General features: G+C 48.2%; 2 protein-coding genes across 2 annotated transcripts; both read left to right on the plus strand.

Moving 5' to 3' along the window:
- The first annotated feature begins 386 nt into the window (after positions 1-386).
- LOC125720541 (inhibitor of growth protein 2-like) lies at positions 387-3,797 on the plus strand. The gene is given in 3 exon segments (XM_048996072.1): positions 387-732; positions 2,070-2,443; positions 2,445-3,797. Coding segments are annotated over 3 exon segments (849 nt in total). The 5' UTR covers positions 387-593; the 3' UTR covers positions 2,781-3,797.
- Positions 3,798-5,429: 1,632 nt separating this feature from the next.
- trappc11 (trafficking protein particle complex subunit 11) lies at positions 5,430-15,720 on the plus strand. The gene is made up of 30 exons (XM_048996056.1): positions 5,430-5,561; positions 5,959-6,186; positions 6,271-6,440; positions 6,530-6,600; positions 7,045-7,159; positions 7,252-7,351; positions 7,450-7,523; positions 7,793-7,889; positions 8,080-8,213; positions 8,566-8,716; positions 8,923-9,016; positions 9,332-9,411; positions 9,630-9,708; positions 9,856-9,910; positions 10,442-10,587; positions 10,778-10,839; positions 11,008-11,140; positions 11,285-11,415; positions 11,537-11,668; positions 11,760-11,947; positions 12,042-12,190; positions 12,379-12,500; positions 12,584-12,703; positions 13,269-13,334; positions 13,450-13,606; positions 13,842-13,953; positions 14,168-14,253; positions 14,476-14,609; positions 14,897-15,064; positions 15,299-15,720. The coding sequence occupies exons 2-30, from the start codon at positions 5,983-5,985 to the stop codon at positions 15,341-15,343; spliced, it is 3,375 nt and encodes a 1,124-aa protein (XP_048852013.1). The 5' UTR covers positions 5,430-5,561; positions 5,959-5,982; the 3' UTR covers positions 15,344-15,720.
- The last annotated feature ends 2,289 nt before the right edge of the window (positions 15,721-18,009 follow it).

Here is an 18,009-nt window from a genome sequence, read left to right on the forward strand (position 1 = left end):
CTGAGACGCTCAACCAGAGCAGAGCCCGGTGACAGCGAAACTACATTGTCAATGCAATAGTAATGCAGGTAATGTCTGTTCATTAACAGAACGGGGCTCATTCCCAGAATGCCGCTTTTACTGGTGACAATAATAAATATCAAACTGTGTTTTTCTCACGCGAGAACACGATGCCAGTTCAGTTCTAACTTTGTATACGTTCACCACATTTATCATTAAAGCTAACTAATGTTGGGAGTCCTAGGGGGAGCACATAACGGACACTGGTACAACGAGTGCGTTGTGCCTTTAAGAGAGTAGCGCACATTAACTTTGACCCATGGGGCTACGGTCGGCTCAAAACCCCGGGAAACGCGAACATGCAGTGTGTGACCTTATAAGGAAAACATCCGTACATGCGCACCAAGGACGTTTTTTGTTTGAAGCAGTCGCAGTCGTTGTGGAGGATTGGGCTACATAGAAGGCAGTAGCGCGAGTCGGGTTGTAAGGGATCTGAAGGACTAGTTATCAGAGTTCCCAAATGCTCGTGTGGTAAAAAATTCCGGTTCTTCTTTTGCATGTGCGGCTGGGCTATTTAATGCACCGGGATCACAATGTTGGGACACTATCCAAACGTGGAAAAGACACAACTGCTCAGCTATGTGGAGGACTACCTTGAGTGTGTGGAGTCACTGCCATTGGACATTCAAAGGAATGTTTCAATCTTGCGCGAGATCGACTCGAAATATCAAGGTATGCGAACAAATCTGCTGGCCCTTCCGCGTACCACGGGGGATTGGAAACGAAAATCGGCCGCGGCTGAAAATCATTTCATGCGTATGTGTGTTACACTGCGACGCTGCGGTATATCTGTCAGTGTTGGGGCGGAATGAGTTAGTTCTTTAATGCCACTGGTTATGGATTCAGTAATAAGCCTCTGTATAATCATTCCCGGGTGTAAACGCGTTTTCACTGTGCATCTAAAGTATTAATTTGCAGTTTTCTGAAGTCAGGGCAGGCGTTAAGGATTAGTCGTTTTGGTGAGTGATTAAAAATTCGCTGATGTCCTCTGAATGGCTGGTCGCCTCGTTTTTCCTACTGTATCTCGGTGACGTTTTTTCAGCATATCATGGCAAGGAATTTTTTATTAACCTTGTATAATGTTGCCTAGTCGTTTCTGTTGGTCCCTTTTAAGCTGAGACTGGTCTTTGTCCGAAGCACCGTTTTGTTGAAACTTCCCTTCCTTGTCGTGTTGAACATGCGAAGTATGTTTTTTTTAAGCGCAGTGAAAATGGGTGTAGCAGTATCGTTTTTTTCTGGCCTTGGCTCTTTCACCGCGGAGGAGAAAACGGTGGGTGTGGGTCAAAAAGTGCGCAGTAGAAGTTGTCATATTGGCCGAGGGACAGGTTAATGACTTAAGAGCGGTACTGCTCTACGGCTACTGTGAAAACACCCGATACCCATTCTGCACATGGATTTTATTCGCTTTAACGCAGCGACGCAAGACGCCTAAATATAAACGTACTGTCGGGCCGGAAGTGGTTGTGTCGTCGCTTCCGGGGCGGGATCCCGGAAGTGGTGTTGCAGCGTGGACTCAGCTGACGCTTTAGGGACTTCTGTCAAGATGTGCTTGTTGGGTATATTGGGGCTCTCCACCTTCAAGAAACGCTTCAACACCCAACTTTTCGAGGAATATTAATACTAGTTTATACCATTCCATGTTCTCTGAATGTCCGTAATGTTTTGCTTATTTGAAAAGTAGACATTTCAGATTCTTGATTATTTGGAAGATGTTGTGCGACACTTGCTATGCCTAGTCGACTCTGTGGCAGCTGTATGTTTGTAATGTGCTGGTTGCCTTAACTTGTACGCCACTTTGGGAAAAAAATGTATTTCAGATTTTAATGTAATGTACTTTTAAGATTATTAGTTTTGATTTTAGCTGGAGTTTTAAAAAAGGAAAGAAAAACAACCGGCGGGATTTGTCCTTGACGTGTCCTAAAATTTTTTTAAATGCAGTGTTAATCTAAGCTGCAATTCTCATTAATATTTCATGTTCCTCTTTCTCTGACCCCATTCTCTCCCTGTAGAGGTGCTGAAAGAGCTGGACGATGTGTATGAGAAGTACAAGAAAGAGTCAGATGGGGCCCAGAGGCGTCGCCTGCAGAACCAGCTGCAGCGTGCCCTCATCTGCAGCCAGGAGCTGGGTGACGAGAAGATACACGTGGTGACGCAGATGATGGAGCTGGTGGAGAATCGAGCGCGCCAGATGGACTCCCACGTGCACTGCTTTCAGGAGCCGACCGAGACGGAGCGGACCAGTGAACGGCTCAGGCAGGAGGCTGTGCCCCCTGAACGATCATCAGCGCGGCGGCCCCGACGCCAGCGGCACAGCGAGAGCCGCGACTCCTGCCACGCAGCCAACGGCGTAGACGAGCCAGGCAAGGAACCATCTCCCCCTCCGCCACCGCCTCCGCCGCCACCCGCCTGTCCGAGAGAAGCGGTCCAAGTCAGCTAAGAAGAAGAAGCGTTCTCGCGCCAAGCAGGAGCGCGAAGCCTCTCCGGCGGAGTACGCCATCGACCCCGACGAGCCCACCTACTGCCTGTGCGACCAGGTCTCCTATGGCGAGATGATTGGCTGCGACAATGAACAGTGTCCCATTGAATGGTTCCACTTCTCCTGTGTTGGACTAACCTACAAGCCGAAAGGGAAGTGGTACTGCCCAAAGTGTAGGGGAGACAGTGAAAAAACGATGGAGAGGAGTCTCGAAAAACCCAAGAAGGACCGAAGGTCGAGGTAGTGATTTCTGCTGCTCTTTTTTTTTTAATTTTATTTTTTATGTGTCCAGTAGTTCTTTGGCTTTTGAAACAATCTTATGGGAATGGTACACGTCTGAAATACTTTGTGGACTGTCTCTGGAACATGATGGAGGACGTGACTGTGAATCTCTCTCTGGCTGCACTCAACCTAAAGACTGAAAAATTTGTGTACTGAAGAAGCACTAAAATGGTCATGTCCATTAAAGCAGAACTTGCAGATGGTCAGACTACCTTTTCTTGCCTTTGGGAAACCCATAGGTGATTTCAGAAATGCTGCCTAACACTATACTATTTTGTCAAATGTAAACAAATCACAGATGTCGCTGGATGGCATGTTCGGGGTCTCCCTAACTACAATGTGAAACCAGAAGTTAAAGGCACAGGGTCAAAGGTCTATCCGTCTGTCTCTCTGGGTGCCCTCCTCATGAAATGAGTGTTATCGGAAGTGAAACTTTCCCTCTTCATTGCTGTCTTGAGTGGAATGTGTAACTTTAATTTGGTTGCATTAGCACATTAGAAGGATTATGAATGTGATTTCTCTAATTGTGTTGAAGATGGAAAATGTTCTGGTTGACTGGAGTCTCTGTCTTCTAAGATGGAGTCGCCAGAACTTTTCAGCTTTGTTTACTGTCGTAAACTTTTTGGGCGTTTAGGCCTCAGCTACGTTCTGTGTCTGGGGACGGTTTGCATGTTCTCCCTGTGTCGTGTAGATTGCCTCTTGCAGTCAGGTCACACAGGTAGGCTAACTGGCATGTCTACATTGCCCAAACTGTGTCATTGTCGTTGTGTAAGCTGTGTGATGAGTGGGCATCCTGCCCTGAGTGTTTGATGGGACAGATGAATGGATGGGACACCCAAAAGTAGAATCTGGGTAAGATTCTGCCCCCGATGCCTCCAGTGATGTTAATTTCATATGTGGTTGGAAATTCTCCTGTAATAAGCAATGTTTTATTCTCTCTTTTATACACATTAAAAGTAAAATCTGTGTCCCCAACAAATGTTAGTCTTCCTGTCACTACGTCAGCTGCACCTGTGTGGTCCCTGCGTGCAGTAAAACGGAGACCCTCCCCCATGGGGTGCGAGGGTTTTGTGCGGGAGGTAGGTCATCTTCCGGGGGGGTGAGCAAGCGAGCTGCATTTATGTGCCCTGCAAACTGACAAAGACAATAAATGGCAAAGGTGCATGATTTCTCAGAGGTTATTGGTGATCAAAGAGATCTTCACACATTCTGTTGTGCCACAGCCATGATAGTTGACTGGTTTCCTTTGAACTTATGCATGTGTGTCTGCTGTTCAACGAAAACGGAAGGAACAGAGCTTGGTTTAAAGTGACAAAAGGGCATTTAAATAGCTTTTTTGGTAATAATTTATTTTTCTGTAAGTGTTAATCCTTTCTGCACTCAACTCATTGTAACAAGTTATTTTAATTCATTCATCAATCTGATTTTTTTTTTTCCTTTTATTGAAAAGGTGATCAGATTTTTCTTGATTAGATATAAGTAGATCTCTTGGAAGCAGAAGTAAATGGTGCCTGCTGATGGCTCTCATCTTTTGGCAGTTCAAATTGTAGTTCAGTAATTTAGTCTGAGATCAGTCGGGAACTGAAAGGGCAGTTAAATTTGTGTCTCCGCTCAGTTAAATGTCTGTATTAAGCGGAGAACCTGAAGCAAACCTGCGGCCACATGCCAGTGTTGATTTCACATAGGACTTTCATTTCTTTATTGTCTGTAAGGTACCTGTCCCCCCACCCCTCAATGGAGAAAAAATAACTAAATTCTTGATTTTATTTAAACTAAGGGTTAGTTTTGTAACCTTGACTGAAAATGGTGAAATCCTTGCCGAAGGTAGGGTGTTCATTTAAATGGCCGCTTCACACACATCACACATCTACAGTGTTACTCATTGCCATCAGCCCATTTTCCACACCCTCTAATCCTTCGCAGGATCACAGACAGGGGTGTACCTAAAAATTCTGGGCCCACCTGACAAAATGTCTCCTTGCCCCCCACTTAATTTTCTATATTGCTGGGCCCCCTAAATCTGCCTGGGCATCCGTGCCCCTCCAATAGCCCTGCTCGCGGGCATCAGGAGCATCTCCCAAAGCTACAGGCGCAAGGCACGGAGTAACCCAGGATCGGAAGCTAGACCAACGGTGAGAAATATATTCGTTTTTACATAGGCTGTTATTTTACTGGACGTGACAGGTATTCTAGATAAATAATAGTTAGATTTGTAAAAACTTAATATTTATTTTTCATTGAAAATAGTTTTGTACGTACATGATGATTTTGTGTTCGTCAAAATTAACAATATATTTTCATTTAAATTGTAGAGATGGAGACTGGGTGTAAAATATAAGAAAATATTGACGAACGGTTTTGTTCAGTGACTTATACTGCTATGATTAAAATATTCTGATATAAAGGGTCTAATTATAATTAGAAATTCCGTTTTCATTACTTTTATTTTGCAGTCCAGGATAAGCGGCTGGAAGATGGATGATTGATGACGTTTGACGTCTTCCCCCTTCGTGCGTGCGTATGACGTCATCTTCCGGGCTCTCCCTCTCAATGTGCTGATTGGCGGGCCCTAAAGCTGCCGTAGCCTGATTGGCTCAGAGCGCTGTCAATCGTTGTCTCGTGTTTTTCCTGTTCCGGGAACTTACTTGGGAGGGGAAATAGCACAACTATTCATAAGGAAAGTCAGTTATTCATGTAAATAAATTAGGTGGCTGCGGGGGACTTATTTTGGATAGCTCATTCGGTATGTGCACGATTTCTTTTTAAATAAGGTTACTATTTTATAAATGATGTACGGTCGTTTGATGTATGCATTGACACGCTTTTTGGTAGTCATGATCTGACCGATATTGTTTTAAAGAGAATACGCCCCAGAAAACACATTTGCCGATTCTCTTGAACTTTATCAGTGTTTTAATACACATGTCTGTAAAGGCTGAAGTGCATACTTTGGCCTAAACGTGACTGTCAGTGACGGCCAGGCGAATTTCATGCTGAACATCGTACCGACGATCAAAGCAGTAATTATTAACCAGCGGTATTAAATGGCGTGCATTTTCTTTTTCTCTCACGGGCCGTGTTAATTATTATGGATCCATGTTTTAAAACCCATGCATCAAATAAAGATGATGTTTTTTTAGAGCTGTTGCGTAGCCGAGAAGAAGATGACCCCAACACAGTGGGACCTACCTCCGGAGTTATGCTGCCGGCCAATGGCCTTTGTGGCTCTAACGGGACTGGACGTGGTCTACAACGCCGTTCACAGGGCTATCTGGGATGCCTTCTGTGCCAACAGGAGGGCTGACAGGGTGCCCATTTCCTTCAAAGTCCTTCCTGGGGACCATGAGTACCCGAAATGTAGGACCAAGGTGTGGTGCTTTTTTCTCACCCCGATGTGCCTTTCATTACGTTATGTGTCGTATGGACATGGGTGTGTGCTCTTTTCATTTCAGAGAACCTCTTATGAGTGGTACATCCCCAAAGGCATCCTGAAGACCAGCTGGATGAACAAGCATTTGAACCTGGTCCCAGCGCTGGTAGTGCTGTTTTATGAGTTGGATTGGGATGAGGTTCAGTGGAAGGAAAAGCAGCTGGAGTGTGCTACCAAGGTGGAAATTGTCAGGTAATCTACCAGCTTCTGCAGGGTCTGTTTGGCCCGCCTGGGCTCACTCTGCTGCCACAAATAGACGTTTGGACTGGTTGTTTCTACAGGACAAGTCTGCAAGGACGGAACACTAAGGTCGCAGTGGTGTTAATTCAAAAGAAAACTCCTCTTCCCCCTGGTAGGTGCAGATGGCCGAAGTCTTTTGTCCGTGCTGAAGAATTCTGGGGCAGAGCTCTGCCATGCGCGATACAGAGAGCAGAGGAGAACTGTAAACGCGCGACCGTGGAGAGACAAAAATGACAAGCTGTTGTGTAAATAAGATAAATAACATAAGGCTATTTAGTTTGTTTAATAAAAGGACAATGTATAGACCTGTTCTATAGGTAAGGTAACCATAAATGACTTCTGTTGTGATCTGGCGCTATATAGAAAATATAATTAACTCGACCTTCAAGGGGTGGAGGGGTGGGGCGCCCCCCTAATATAACGGTAGGGGAGACACTGCAATGCGTACAGTATGAGTATCCGAAGGTGCCGTGCAGGATATCCCATTGCTTAGTATTGTCTTGTGTCTGTATGGTGTATATACCTTTGTGCACATTCTTTGTGCGTGTATGTTAAGGAGAAGACGTCATGGCCTCAGAGCGGGCAAGTGCTCTCTGTAACGCTTGTGACCTTTCGGGCAAGTTTCTCTTCGTCCTCCCCCACACTGATCACCTCGTGGGCTACATCATCAGGTTAGCGTAACCCCCGCATGACCTCTGGCACCAGTCTACCCGCAGGTCGCTGCAATGATTACTGACGGCACTTGTGTGAACCCTCACCGCAGGCTGGAGAACGCCTTCTATGAGCACGCTCAGACTTACTACCACACTGAGATACGGAGGGTGAAATCTCATAAGGAGTTCCTCAACAAAACCACCCATCAGGTTGGGGTTCATTTCAGCTTTTCAGTGCTGTGGGGCTGCATCTGCGAGGCCTTGGTTTCATGCCTCGTCTTTGGGGGCGACTCTCTTGTGTGTTGCAGTTGCTGTTTGTGCGACACCAGTTTAAGATTGCTTTCTTTAGTGAGCTGAAGCAGGACACGCAAAACGCACTGAAGTAAGACCTTCATTAACTGTACTCTCCAGTGTTTTTGCAGTGCACACATGCACATTTTAGCTCATGTCTCCATTTAAGGGCCTTAATTTATAAAACGCACAATGAGAGCAGAGCTAATTAAGATTAAATTGAATGCATTTGTTGTGTAATATTTATACCCAAATTAAGATCCAGGTTTCAAATCAAGTTTCTGCTTAAGGAGACGAAGACTGCCGTCATCGGCAAGCCCCCCCTTAGCCGTTTTGAGATGCTCTGTCCCTGTGACTTAGGCACTACAAGACGGCTTACAGCCTTGTGCACGAGCTGCGAGCCCATGAGACCAACATCCTGGAGATCAAGACATTGGCTGGATTCATCAACTACAAGGTGACCTGCGTTCATGGCTAAGCTGTCAACTGTTTGCATTGAACTATTCAGCACATAACTGAGAGGATGTAACTTGTCAGCTGACTGATTTAACTGTAATTAGGGGAAATTCCCCTTCTCTTCTACAGAAAAATTACTGATGATGATGATGGTGGTGGTGGTGTTGATAGTGAGGGTCCTTCTCTTCCAGATCTGCCGGCTTTGCTTCCAGCACAACACACCCTTGGATGCCATCGCACAGTTTAGGAAGCACATCGACCTGTGCAAGAAGAAGATCGGCAGCGCTGAGTTAGCGTTCGAGCACGCGGCCTGGATGTCCAAGCAGTAAGGGTGGCACAGTAATACAGTCAATGTTACTCTGCAGCCTGACAGTGCTTGCTGTTCCAAAGCATGTGGCGGTGTTTCTAACCTATAGGAACAAATGTATAAAGCATGTGGTGGTGTTTCTAACCTATAGGAACAAATGTATAAAGCATGTGGCGGTGTTTCTAACCTATAGGAACAAATGTATAAAGCATGTGGCGGTGTTTCTAACCTATAGGAACAAATGTATAAAGCATGTGGCGGTGTTTCTAACCTATAGGAACAAATGTATAAAGCATGTGGCGGTGTTTCTAACCTATAGGAACAAACTTGTAAGCATAAAAGTGCTTCTGATTGGCTGTCCTACCCCCAGGTTCCAGTCCTTCGGCGACCTCTTCGACGAGGCTATCAAGCTGGGCCTGACTGCCATCCAGACCCAGAACCCGGGCTTCTACTACCAGCAGGCGGCGCACTACGCCCAGGAGCGCAAGCGGCAGGCGGTGCAGCTCTGTGGCAGCCCGGAGGTGGGTTGGTGGGGGCGAGCGGGTCTGAGCATAGTTGGAGATCGTCTCGTAATGGTTGGTTGAGCTCATGTGGTTCAGCTGTTATTCTCCCAGCTGCAACACGCTGTACACTTGATTATTAATAAGTTACTATGCTATATAACTGCTGGGGGGGCTCCTGGAGAATTGTTGTCTGGCTGCTCCTCACTGTTTCGTTTCTATCGCAGCTGAGTACGGGGTGCCCGCCCCCAGACCCCCTGGACACCCCCACTGCCGTCCTCGACTTCTATGGACAGCGGGCCTGGAGGCAGGGACACCAGAGTGAGTGTTTGTCTGGACCCGCCACTGTGTGTGACCATGGACACACACACACACACGCACGCATAAACACCCACTATCAGCAGCCAAATGACACCATTACATATCAGCTGTAACCCCTGTCATCTCAGTTTTACTGTAATCAGTCTGAAGATGACGCCTCTCCTTTGCATTGCATCCTCCAAGTTGTTTGCTTTGTGTGTATCAGAGAGATGCCTCTCTTCCCTCTGCTGAACCGATCTCATGCTACTCACCTTTGTCCTGTGGAGACTTGATTGTGGTGGAGCACCGTTGACCCCTATTCACCGCTCTGTCCAGGTATTGACCCTCCTGATCCAGAGAAGGAGAAGAGAGGCATTCTGGGTCTTCAGGGAAAAGAGAAAGAGGTGCCTCATTCGGTAAGCGCCGCCCTCTTTACATGGGGTAAACGAGGAGACACCAGAGGGCGTAGCAGTTAACGAAAGACTAGGCTGGAGCTGAAAGGGTTAAAATGTAAGAGTGTAAATGGACAGGTGCCTGGGGCTGACTGGGGAGTGTCATGGATGTACCGCACTCACAGCAACGGTACAGGATCTGGCTTTCCTCCTTGACCCGTGTTCGACCTGTGTGATTCTAGGAGCTCATCATCGCCCTGCTCAGCAATGCCGTGGCTCAGTTCAAGAAGTACAAGTGTCCACGCATGAAGGGCCACCTGAGTAAGTGTGTGTCACGCACACACAGGCGCCCCTGCTGACATCACCCGCTCACACACTGGGCAGAGACGAGTCTTCCGCGCGGTTGTACGCCGGCTGGCAGGCCGTTCCCTTAGCCCTGTTCTCACCCTGAATCCGCCCTTCCCGCAGTGGTGCAGATGGGTGAGGAGTACTACCACACCAAGGACTACGCCAAGGCCCTGAAGTGAGTTGTTCTTCCCTGAAGGATTGGGCTTAGGAGCAAATTAAGGGCCAAGTGCTGACAGGCACTGTCTGCAGCAGGCAGCAGTGTCTCACCCATTTCTCACCCATGTCTTTTTCAGAAATACCTGAAGTAGTACTCTGTATTCTTACTCAGCTCTTTTCCGTGTGTGTGTGTGTGTGTGTGTGTGTGTGTGTGTGTGTGTGTGTGTGTGTGTGTGTGTGTGTGTGTGTGTGTGTGTGTGTGTGTGTGTGTGTGTGTGTGTGTGTACCAAAAAAAAATAAATTTGTTGCACTCAACAGTTCTCAACAGTGTTCGGATAGATGGTATTCATAGCTTGGGTCCTTATTGAGCTAGTATCAGAAAAATTCATCGCAGCGTCTTAAAGCACTTATGTAAGTCGCTCTGGCTAAGGGCGTCTGCCAAATACTGTAAATGTAGCGTGCACCAGGTTATTGGCACGTGGTGAATGAGCGAGTTGATCTTGGTGTATTCCTGCTTTGGCTCTGACTGTGTGTCTCTGTGCGTGCTGAGGCTGCTGGACTATGTGATGTGTGACTACCGGACAGAGCGGTGGTGGAACCTACTGACCTCCATCCTCAGCACCGCCCTCCGCTGCTCCTACCTCATGGCCCAGGTGAAGGACTACGTGGCGTACGGCATGGAGCTGGTGGGCAGAGGTATGCTGCTTTGCCACCATCTAATTCCTGGGTTTGCGACCCCTGTGTGACACTCCTACTCCCCGGGTCAGCAATATCAGACCTGATTATGACTGTGGTCGTAGCAGCTTTGAGCACAACCTTGATATGTTGAGTTGGCCCCTTTTCAGTAGATGAGGACTTATCATGTCTCTCGTCCATGCCCATCCAGCTTCTTCTCTGCCTGAGGACCAGAAATCAAGGATTGAGAAGAACCTGTTCAAGGTTTTGATGGTGAGTGGCTGTTTCTTGTGAAAAATTTGCAAAAATGCCACCTACCTCTGGATGGAGGTGTCCAGTGAGCCGAGGGCATCCTGAAGCCCTTTCAAAGTGATGTCTGCAGTTTGCTTTCCTATGGTGATGATGGGGATGACGATGAGGGGCCCCGCTGACTCCTTCCAGAAAGAGGTGCCAGAGGCGGAGCCGGACTGTGACCCTGCTGCGGTCCGAGCGGCTCACGCACTGTGGAGCGAGCGGGCCGCCCAGGCTGCTGAAGATGAAGTCATGGTGGAGGCGCAGGACTGCGTGCCCTTTGGTGAGTGTCCTTCAATGACCGGCTTGGACTCCGCCCTTTGGTGCCTGTCCCCCAATGACTGGCCTGGGCTCCGCCTCCTTAGTGAGGTCACCCGCAGGGTCATGTGGGCATGTTCTGATGGTTTTGCCCCTCCCTCTCTCACAGTGCAGTGCAAGGCCAGGTTTCTCCATCCCAGCTTCCACCTGGACGTCCCCGTGCAGTTGCACGTCTTCCTGCGGGCCGATTGCCCCCACCCCGTCCACTTCTCCAAGCTGTGCGTCAGCCTCAGTAACCAGGTGGGTCTCGAACCCCCACCCCGTTCAGATCTCATCCAATAACAGTCCATGGATTTAAATGAAAGAGACATGAGGAGGCCTTTAAGCGACGCACACCATGTGAACTCTGTCTCTGCCCCAGGAGTACAACCAGTACTGCTGTGTGTCTGAGGGCTCCGCTGAGTCGCAGGGTCTGTGTCTGCTGCCTGGACAGACACACACGTTTGCCTTCAGGTTCGTGGCCCGCACTGAGGATGTGGGCAAGAAGATAGAGGTGAGAGGACGTAGGTCGCGTCACGGGATTTATGTGATGTCCAGGGCGCCAGTAGTGTTCGTCTCTGAAAGCCTATGTGGGCCATTGTCAGATCACAGGCGTGGATCTCATCCTGGGTCGGGAGAGCGAGCGCTGCGTCTTCCTAAACTGGCGGAGTGGAGGGGGCGACACGGCCTCAGCCCACGAGGCACTGCAGGCCTCCCGGTCCTTCAAGCGAAGGGACCGTCTGCCGGAGCAGCAGGTGGACTGGGACACAGTGACTGTCCAGGCCAGCACCATGTAAGTCGCCCCACCGCGAAGGAGCTCGTTTGCTGTGCCGGCCGCTCGGTCGGGCTGGGAAGTTCTGTCAACACCGTAACCCTGTCCACCCCAGGATCATCTCCCGGGTGCCCAGGATCTCCGTGCAGCTCCTGCACTCGCCGCCAGCCCTGAGCAACGAGATGTACTGCATGACCATCACCATCCAGTCCCTGGAGGACACGGTGGCCCAAGACGTCAAGCTCACAGCCGGACTCAAACCAGGTCACTGCCTGTTGGCCGTGAAATTTCCAATCAGTACCTTTGTAGTCCAAACATTCAGTGTGTGTTTGCGGCCATATATGTAAATGTAACATTACCGTCCGTTTTTGTGACATACGATCCTGCAGGACATCCATACAGGCGTGAGAGTCCTTAACGCCACATGGATCTCTCATCCATTTGATCTCCAGGTCAGGATGCCAACCTCACCCAGACGACCCACGTCACCCTGGATGGCTCCGAGGCCTGTGACGACTCCCATCCCGCCCTACTTCCTGATATCGACATCGGCGACCTGCAGCCACAGGAAAAGGTGACCTGTTGTGGGCCAAAGGCACCCCTGGGTCTTAACGCCCGTGTTTCACAAGGCCTCATGTGTATGGCTGCTTTCTGCAGGTGGAGAAGCCACTGTACATCCGCTGTTCGACCACAGGATCCAGAATCTTCCTAGTCCACGTCGCCTATACCATGAACGCCTGTATAGAGGGCAAAGACATTGTCTGCAAGTGTCACAAAGTGAGTCTGTGCGCCGCCTGTGTGCGTGGGGAGCACCTCGACTCGCAGAACAATACAAAACCTCAGTTGTGTCTATGTGCCGCCCATGAGACTGAGAGTGGGAGGCGCCGCGAGCACCAGATCAAACTAAAATCAGACGAAAGTTTGTACAGCTCTGTGTTTGTGTGCCGCCTGTGTGCGTAAGAGTAGGAGGTGCATCGAAGCTCGGCACAAATCGCAATCGACGTTTGCGTACATCTCTGCGTCCGTGTGCCGCCTGTGAGCGTGACATTGGAAGCTGCCTTGAGTTCCAGATTAAACCAAAACAAAACGAATGTTTGTAAAACAATCTTTGTCTTTGTCGCCCGGTGTCAACGCGAGTGGGTGACGCATCGAGTCGAGTTCCAGAGCAAAGCAAAACAAAGCGAATGTTTGTGTACATTATTCTGTGGCCGGGTTCCGTTCGTGGGAGTGGGAGGCGCCTCGAGTTCAAAATGGAACCAAAACGACACAAATGTCACATGCTTTGTATAAGTATGATGGTAACGTGGTGTGATTGTTACACTTTGCTTCTCTTTGACCCAAGGATGAAACCGTTACCATGGAAACCGTCGTTCCGTTCGACGTGGCCGTGAAGTTTGTGTCCACGAAGGTCTGTGCCTGCATTTGGCTGTATTAATGTTTACAGTGTTTTTATGTTGATGGCGCACCGTCCTGAATCCTAATCTAAATGTGACCTTGTGACTGCGGATGGTGCCCCTGCCCAGTTTGAGCACCTGGACCGTGTGTTCGTGGACGTGCCCTTCCTGCTTATGACCGACATCCTCAGCAGCTCTCCCTGGCCCTTGCACCTGCTGAGCAGCCGGCTGCAGCTGGCCCCCTCCATGGCTGCCGTGGACCAGCCCCAGTGCCAGGTGGAGCACGGTAGGTGGAGGCTAATGCTGAGATTGTGTCCACAGCTGAGCTGTTAGCTAAAGTGTTACAATGTTGCCGTTTTTGAAATTTCTAATATGAGGGCGGGGCTTATGTTCAGGCCTGGCTTCTGATTGGTGCACACTACTTCCAGGAGTGGAGCGCGGTTTCTGGTAGGCGGCGAGTCAGACTTCTCTTGGGAAGGCATAGCCTCTTACTGGGCGGTGCTTCTCTTCCCGTTTCCCAGTGGTCCTCCAGACGGGCGAGTCGGCCAGCGAGTGCTTCTGTTTGACGTGCCCACCGACACCCCACGGCGGCAGCACTGCGGCGTCTGGACAGTACATCATATCTTGGAGAAGGTCGGTGTCTCCTTCAGTGGGGGCTGTGTGCTCACCCCGTGTGCCTATCAAGCCGACGCTCGGCACTCGCTCGGGTCTCCCAGCAATCATGGCGATTTCAGTGTATAAGTAGTGTGTGTCTCTCTCTAGCCTCACAAACTACAGCACTTTATTCTCCGCCACTACTGTAAATTACCTGAAATTCAGAATGAACTCTCTCCCCCCCCCCCCCCAGGGATTCTGAGAACGTCCCGGTTGTCAGCTCGGTGATCCCCCTGCCGCACGTTGCACTGGAGACCATCCCTCTGTACATTCATGCTGGTAGGGCCCATGTGACTCACCTACCTGGCTGCTGTCACTGCCACCGAACCAGACTCCGGTCTTGCACTCATTGTTATGCATTTAGTAGCTTGACTAACTTTCCGGTGCAGCATGTGATTTCTTGTCTGTTTAACAGCAACACGACCCAAACCTGTGTGAGCGATGACAGCTCCTTAGAGACTGGATCACTTTCAAGCTCTGTGTGTGTCTGCGTCTGTGTAGATCTGCCGTCGTTTGGACGCGTGCGGGAGTCTCTTCCGGTCCGGTACCACATCCAGAACCGCACGGGGCTTGTACAGGAGGTGGAGATGTCTGTGGAACCCAGTGACGCCTTCATGTTCTCCGGCCTCAAGCAGGTGAGATGTCCCTGGATCTCGGTGCCCTCACTTGTGTTCCTTCTCCCGCTTCATATCTCGCTTGGCGTGGGTGTGGCCGACAGCTCTGTCAGCCAATCACGTCCATCCCTGTAGGTCGGCCAGGTCACCGGTCATTCACCTTCGCCTTCATGGTTTGAAATTCTTATTTTGACAACATGTGGCCTCATCTGGTTTTACATTATGCTGAAAGTCTACAGACTCCCCACTCTACAATCTGTATCTGTTTGAAGTGAAAACATGCTGGCTCCTGACCCATTACCCTTCAGGTGCGCTTCCGAATCCTCCCAGGGGAGGAGCAGCAGATGCTGTATAACTTCTACCCGCTGACGGCAGGCTACCAGAGCCTGCCGCTGCTGAGCATCGAGCTGCTGCGTCTCCCCAGGCTCAGCACCCAGCTCCTGCAGCGCTTTCTGCCTTCGCGTATCTTCGTCAAGGTAGGCCCACCCTCACCTTCCCGAGATGTGCACTCTAAACTGTCAGGGAGGGGGACAAACGCAGGGTCCTGCGTGCTCCCTGCGGCCTGTCTCGCGCAAGATTCAAAGCTTCGAAACTTTATTGTGATGCGCGAACACAATGTACGCAGTTTAAAACCTGAGGTGATCAGCAGTAAATACTCACTTGTTGATCATGTCCCCCCCCCGCTCCCCCACCCACTCTTGCTGTTGCAGCCGCAGGGACGACTTGGCGACGACGCCTCCATCGCAGCTGCTTAGAGAACAGAACACGTTAGCTGCCCCCAAGTTGGGTGGCATCCCCATGGTAACCAGGGATTTGCAGTCTGTGTTACTCGCTGCTGAACTCGAGGCTCCTTTATTACTGTGGATTCTGGGCAGTGTGACGCACAAGTGACTGTGCACTTGTGTCTAAGAGATACATTAAAGCATTATTCTTGGGACAATTTTGTAACTGACTCCTTGGCTCTGCTAGAGTATTCAAAAATCACATGCATGCTTTTTGAGTAACCTTTAAACAAAACGGCTGAAGAAATGTTTTTATAAATGTAATAACGTATAAAATAGCTACTTGCAGATCCACTCTGAAGTGTGTATGTATGTGAAATATGTCAAATAAATAGAGGTATACAGCTGAAGGCCACAGCCATTTTTTTTCCACTACTTGTAGTGTATAGTGACGAGCATGTGTCACCCAAGGGAAAAGAGCTTTAATTTGCTTTAATTTAAAGCGATTTATAGCTCATTTCTATAGGTCTGTTTGAGGCACCCGTCAGTCGTGAAATGGGTGATGAGCACTTCACACTTCGGTGTGGTTGGGTTTGATAATGCAAAGTAGGGAAAAACACGTTCAGGCCACTTAGTTTTTGTTTCTAAATGAATACACCATGTAGGATTCAGCCTAAACATTTAGCATTGAGTGACTTTATAAATAAATAGTGAGACGAAAACCATTAAAATATTAAGACATAGTTTAAATGGTCAGTGACCTTATGTCTATATTATGTTGTGAACAACATCTAAAAAAAACTCCAATAGCAGGAGACATTCTAGGGACTTTGCGGGGGGACTCTGGGGGGCCCTTGGCAGGACAACTCCACAGGGCCTTGCAACTTGCCCCCAGCCCCCATGGTATGATTTACCACCATTATTTTAGCTTGAAGTCTAAATTAATATCAACAAAGATACTTTAGTAAATACAAGCCCTTTATTTTCTCACGTGAGAGAGACATAGAATACACAAATAATACTTATTTGTCGTTGCAATGTACTACGCCATTGTCCGCCCTCGGGGACCCCTCCCAGCTCGGGGCCCCGGGCAGGCCCGGTTCTAGACTGCATTCAATGGGGGGGCAGTAAGAGATGTTGGTGGGTCGCCAACATCTAGTGTTATACTTGTATGTTTCAGCTATAAAGTGGTCTGTTTTATGTTTTTGTTTTTTAACAAAGCTGAAGTAAACCGTAGTTATAATTAATATTTTTAAACCCAATGATGCATAATCTTTATTTATTTTCCTTTTTAAGAGTTTTTTTTCCCATTTTCATTTTCAATGACTCATTGATCATATCTAATTATATGTTTTCTATTGTAGGATCAATCTTCTGTTTCTTTGTGCAAAGACCCTAACAAATTCATCCATATCTAGTTATGGCTTTTCTCATGAGCCAGAATCCCCAAGCTTTTCTTTCTCTCATGTAACATCGTGCATCGGAAGGGTGTTGGGACACGTGACAAAGTGGAGAGAGAACTCTCACGTGTGGCAGATGAAACTCCAATCCCAATAGCAGCTACATAGAGATGATGGAGCCGAGAAGAAGCTTCCTTAAACTCTTGGAGGTGTCTGCAAATGGTGGAGAGGTCTGCAACAGCTGAGGTGAACTTCTTTTCGAACATGACTTGATTGAGGGAGAAGGCAATTCACTGCCATCATCAGATCAAGATGCCTCTGGAGAACCTGGTCTCCATCTCTACGATGTTTCTGTCCAAAATGTTGAGAAGATCCCGACTAGGACTCAGAGGTTTCGGTGTGACCTACAGTGTATAAAACGACACTTTGCAAGCTGTGAACTCATTAGTCTTTTTCATTTAGTTGCAGGAACGGGGGTGTCTATCCCAAAATTAGTCAGTGAGTCATCATCTCTCATCTTCCTAAGCCTGTTGAGATGCACTGACTACTTCGCCAGCAAAGCAATGGTCAACAGAAGGACCCTGTTAAATCGCATTTGCAGGCTTCAAGGCGCCAAGCACTTTCAGAAAGAATCTGCCAATTTCAAAGAAGTTGTTTCCTCATCCCCATCAACAAACCTAATGTCTCTGTGCAAATACTCACATCTGCTACACTGTCCTCTAAAATCTTTGAAAGGATACTAAGGATAGCATCCTGATTTTCCAGAAGACACTGTCGCACCGTGGTAACTTGTCCACCGAATCTCCAGCAGGCATTTAAGGGTGGGGACTTGATAGTTTTGTGACACGTAATGACGATGGAACAAGGAGTGTAGTGATCTTGAAAGCTCAAAAATGTTTTTGCACATGGTTCTGCCTCCATTGCATGAAGCACTGCTAAGTGCAGCTGGTAAGTATAGCAGTGGATATAGGGAATATATTTACCTATCTTTTGTTGCAATAAGGCCTGGACCCCACCCCTGATCCCACTCATAACTGAGGCCCCATCGTAGCATTAACTAATAATTTGGTCTGCAGTGTAATGTAAGTCAGAAACACGATTTATTATTTCACTTGTGTCACTGACAGTTCAGTTCATCCAATGGCACTGATGGAATTCAATGATCGGTTACTTCAAAACTGATATCAACCAGAAATCAATATTTTTTTGTGAGGTGAATTTATCTCTTCGTTAATTAATATACTGACAAGTTCTAATGGAGAATGGTAAATTTAAACCTATTACTGTCATTGCTAAGTG

Source organism: Brienomyrus brachyistius, chromosome 25 (genome assembly GCF_023856365.1).
Source record: "Brienomyrus brachyistius isolate T26 chromosome 25, BBRACH_0.4, whole genome shotgun sequence".
NCBI classification, from domain to species: Eukaryota; Metazoa; Chordata; class Actinopteri; order Osteoglossiformes; family Mormyridae; genus Brienomyrus; species Brienomyrus brachyistius.

Bases quoted from the DNA above. Each gene is read 5' to 3' on its own strand.
- trappc11 (XM_048996056.1), top strand. From the start codon at position 5,983: ATGACCCCAACACAGTGGGACCTACCTCCGGAGTTATGCTGCCGGCCA. The intron at 10,588-10,777 runs GTATGCTGCTTT...ATGCCCATCCAG, and splicing joins CATGGAGCTGGTGGGCAGAG to CTTCTTCTCTGCCTGAGGAC. The intron at 11,669-11,759 runs GTGAGAGGACGT...GGCCATTGTCAG, and splicing joins ATGTGGGCAAGAAGATAGAG to ATCACAGGCGTGGATCTCAT.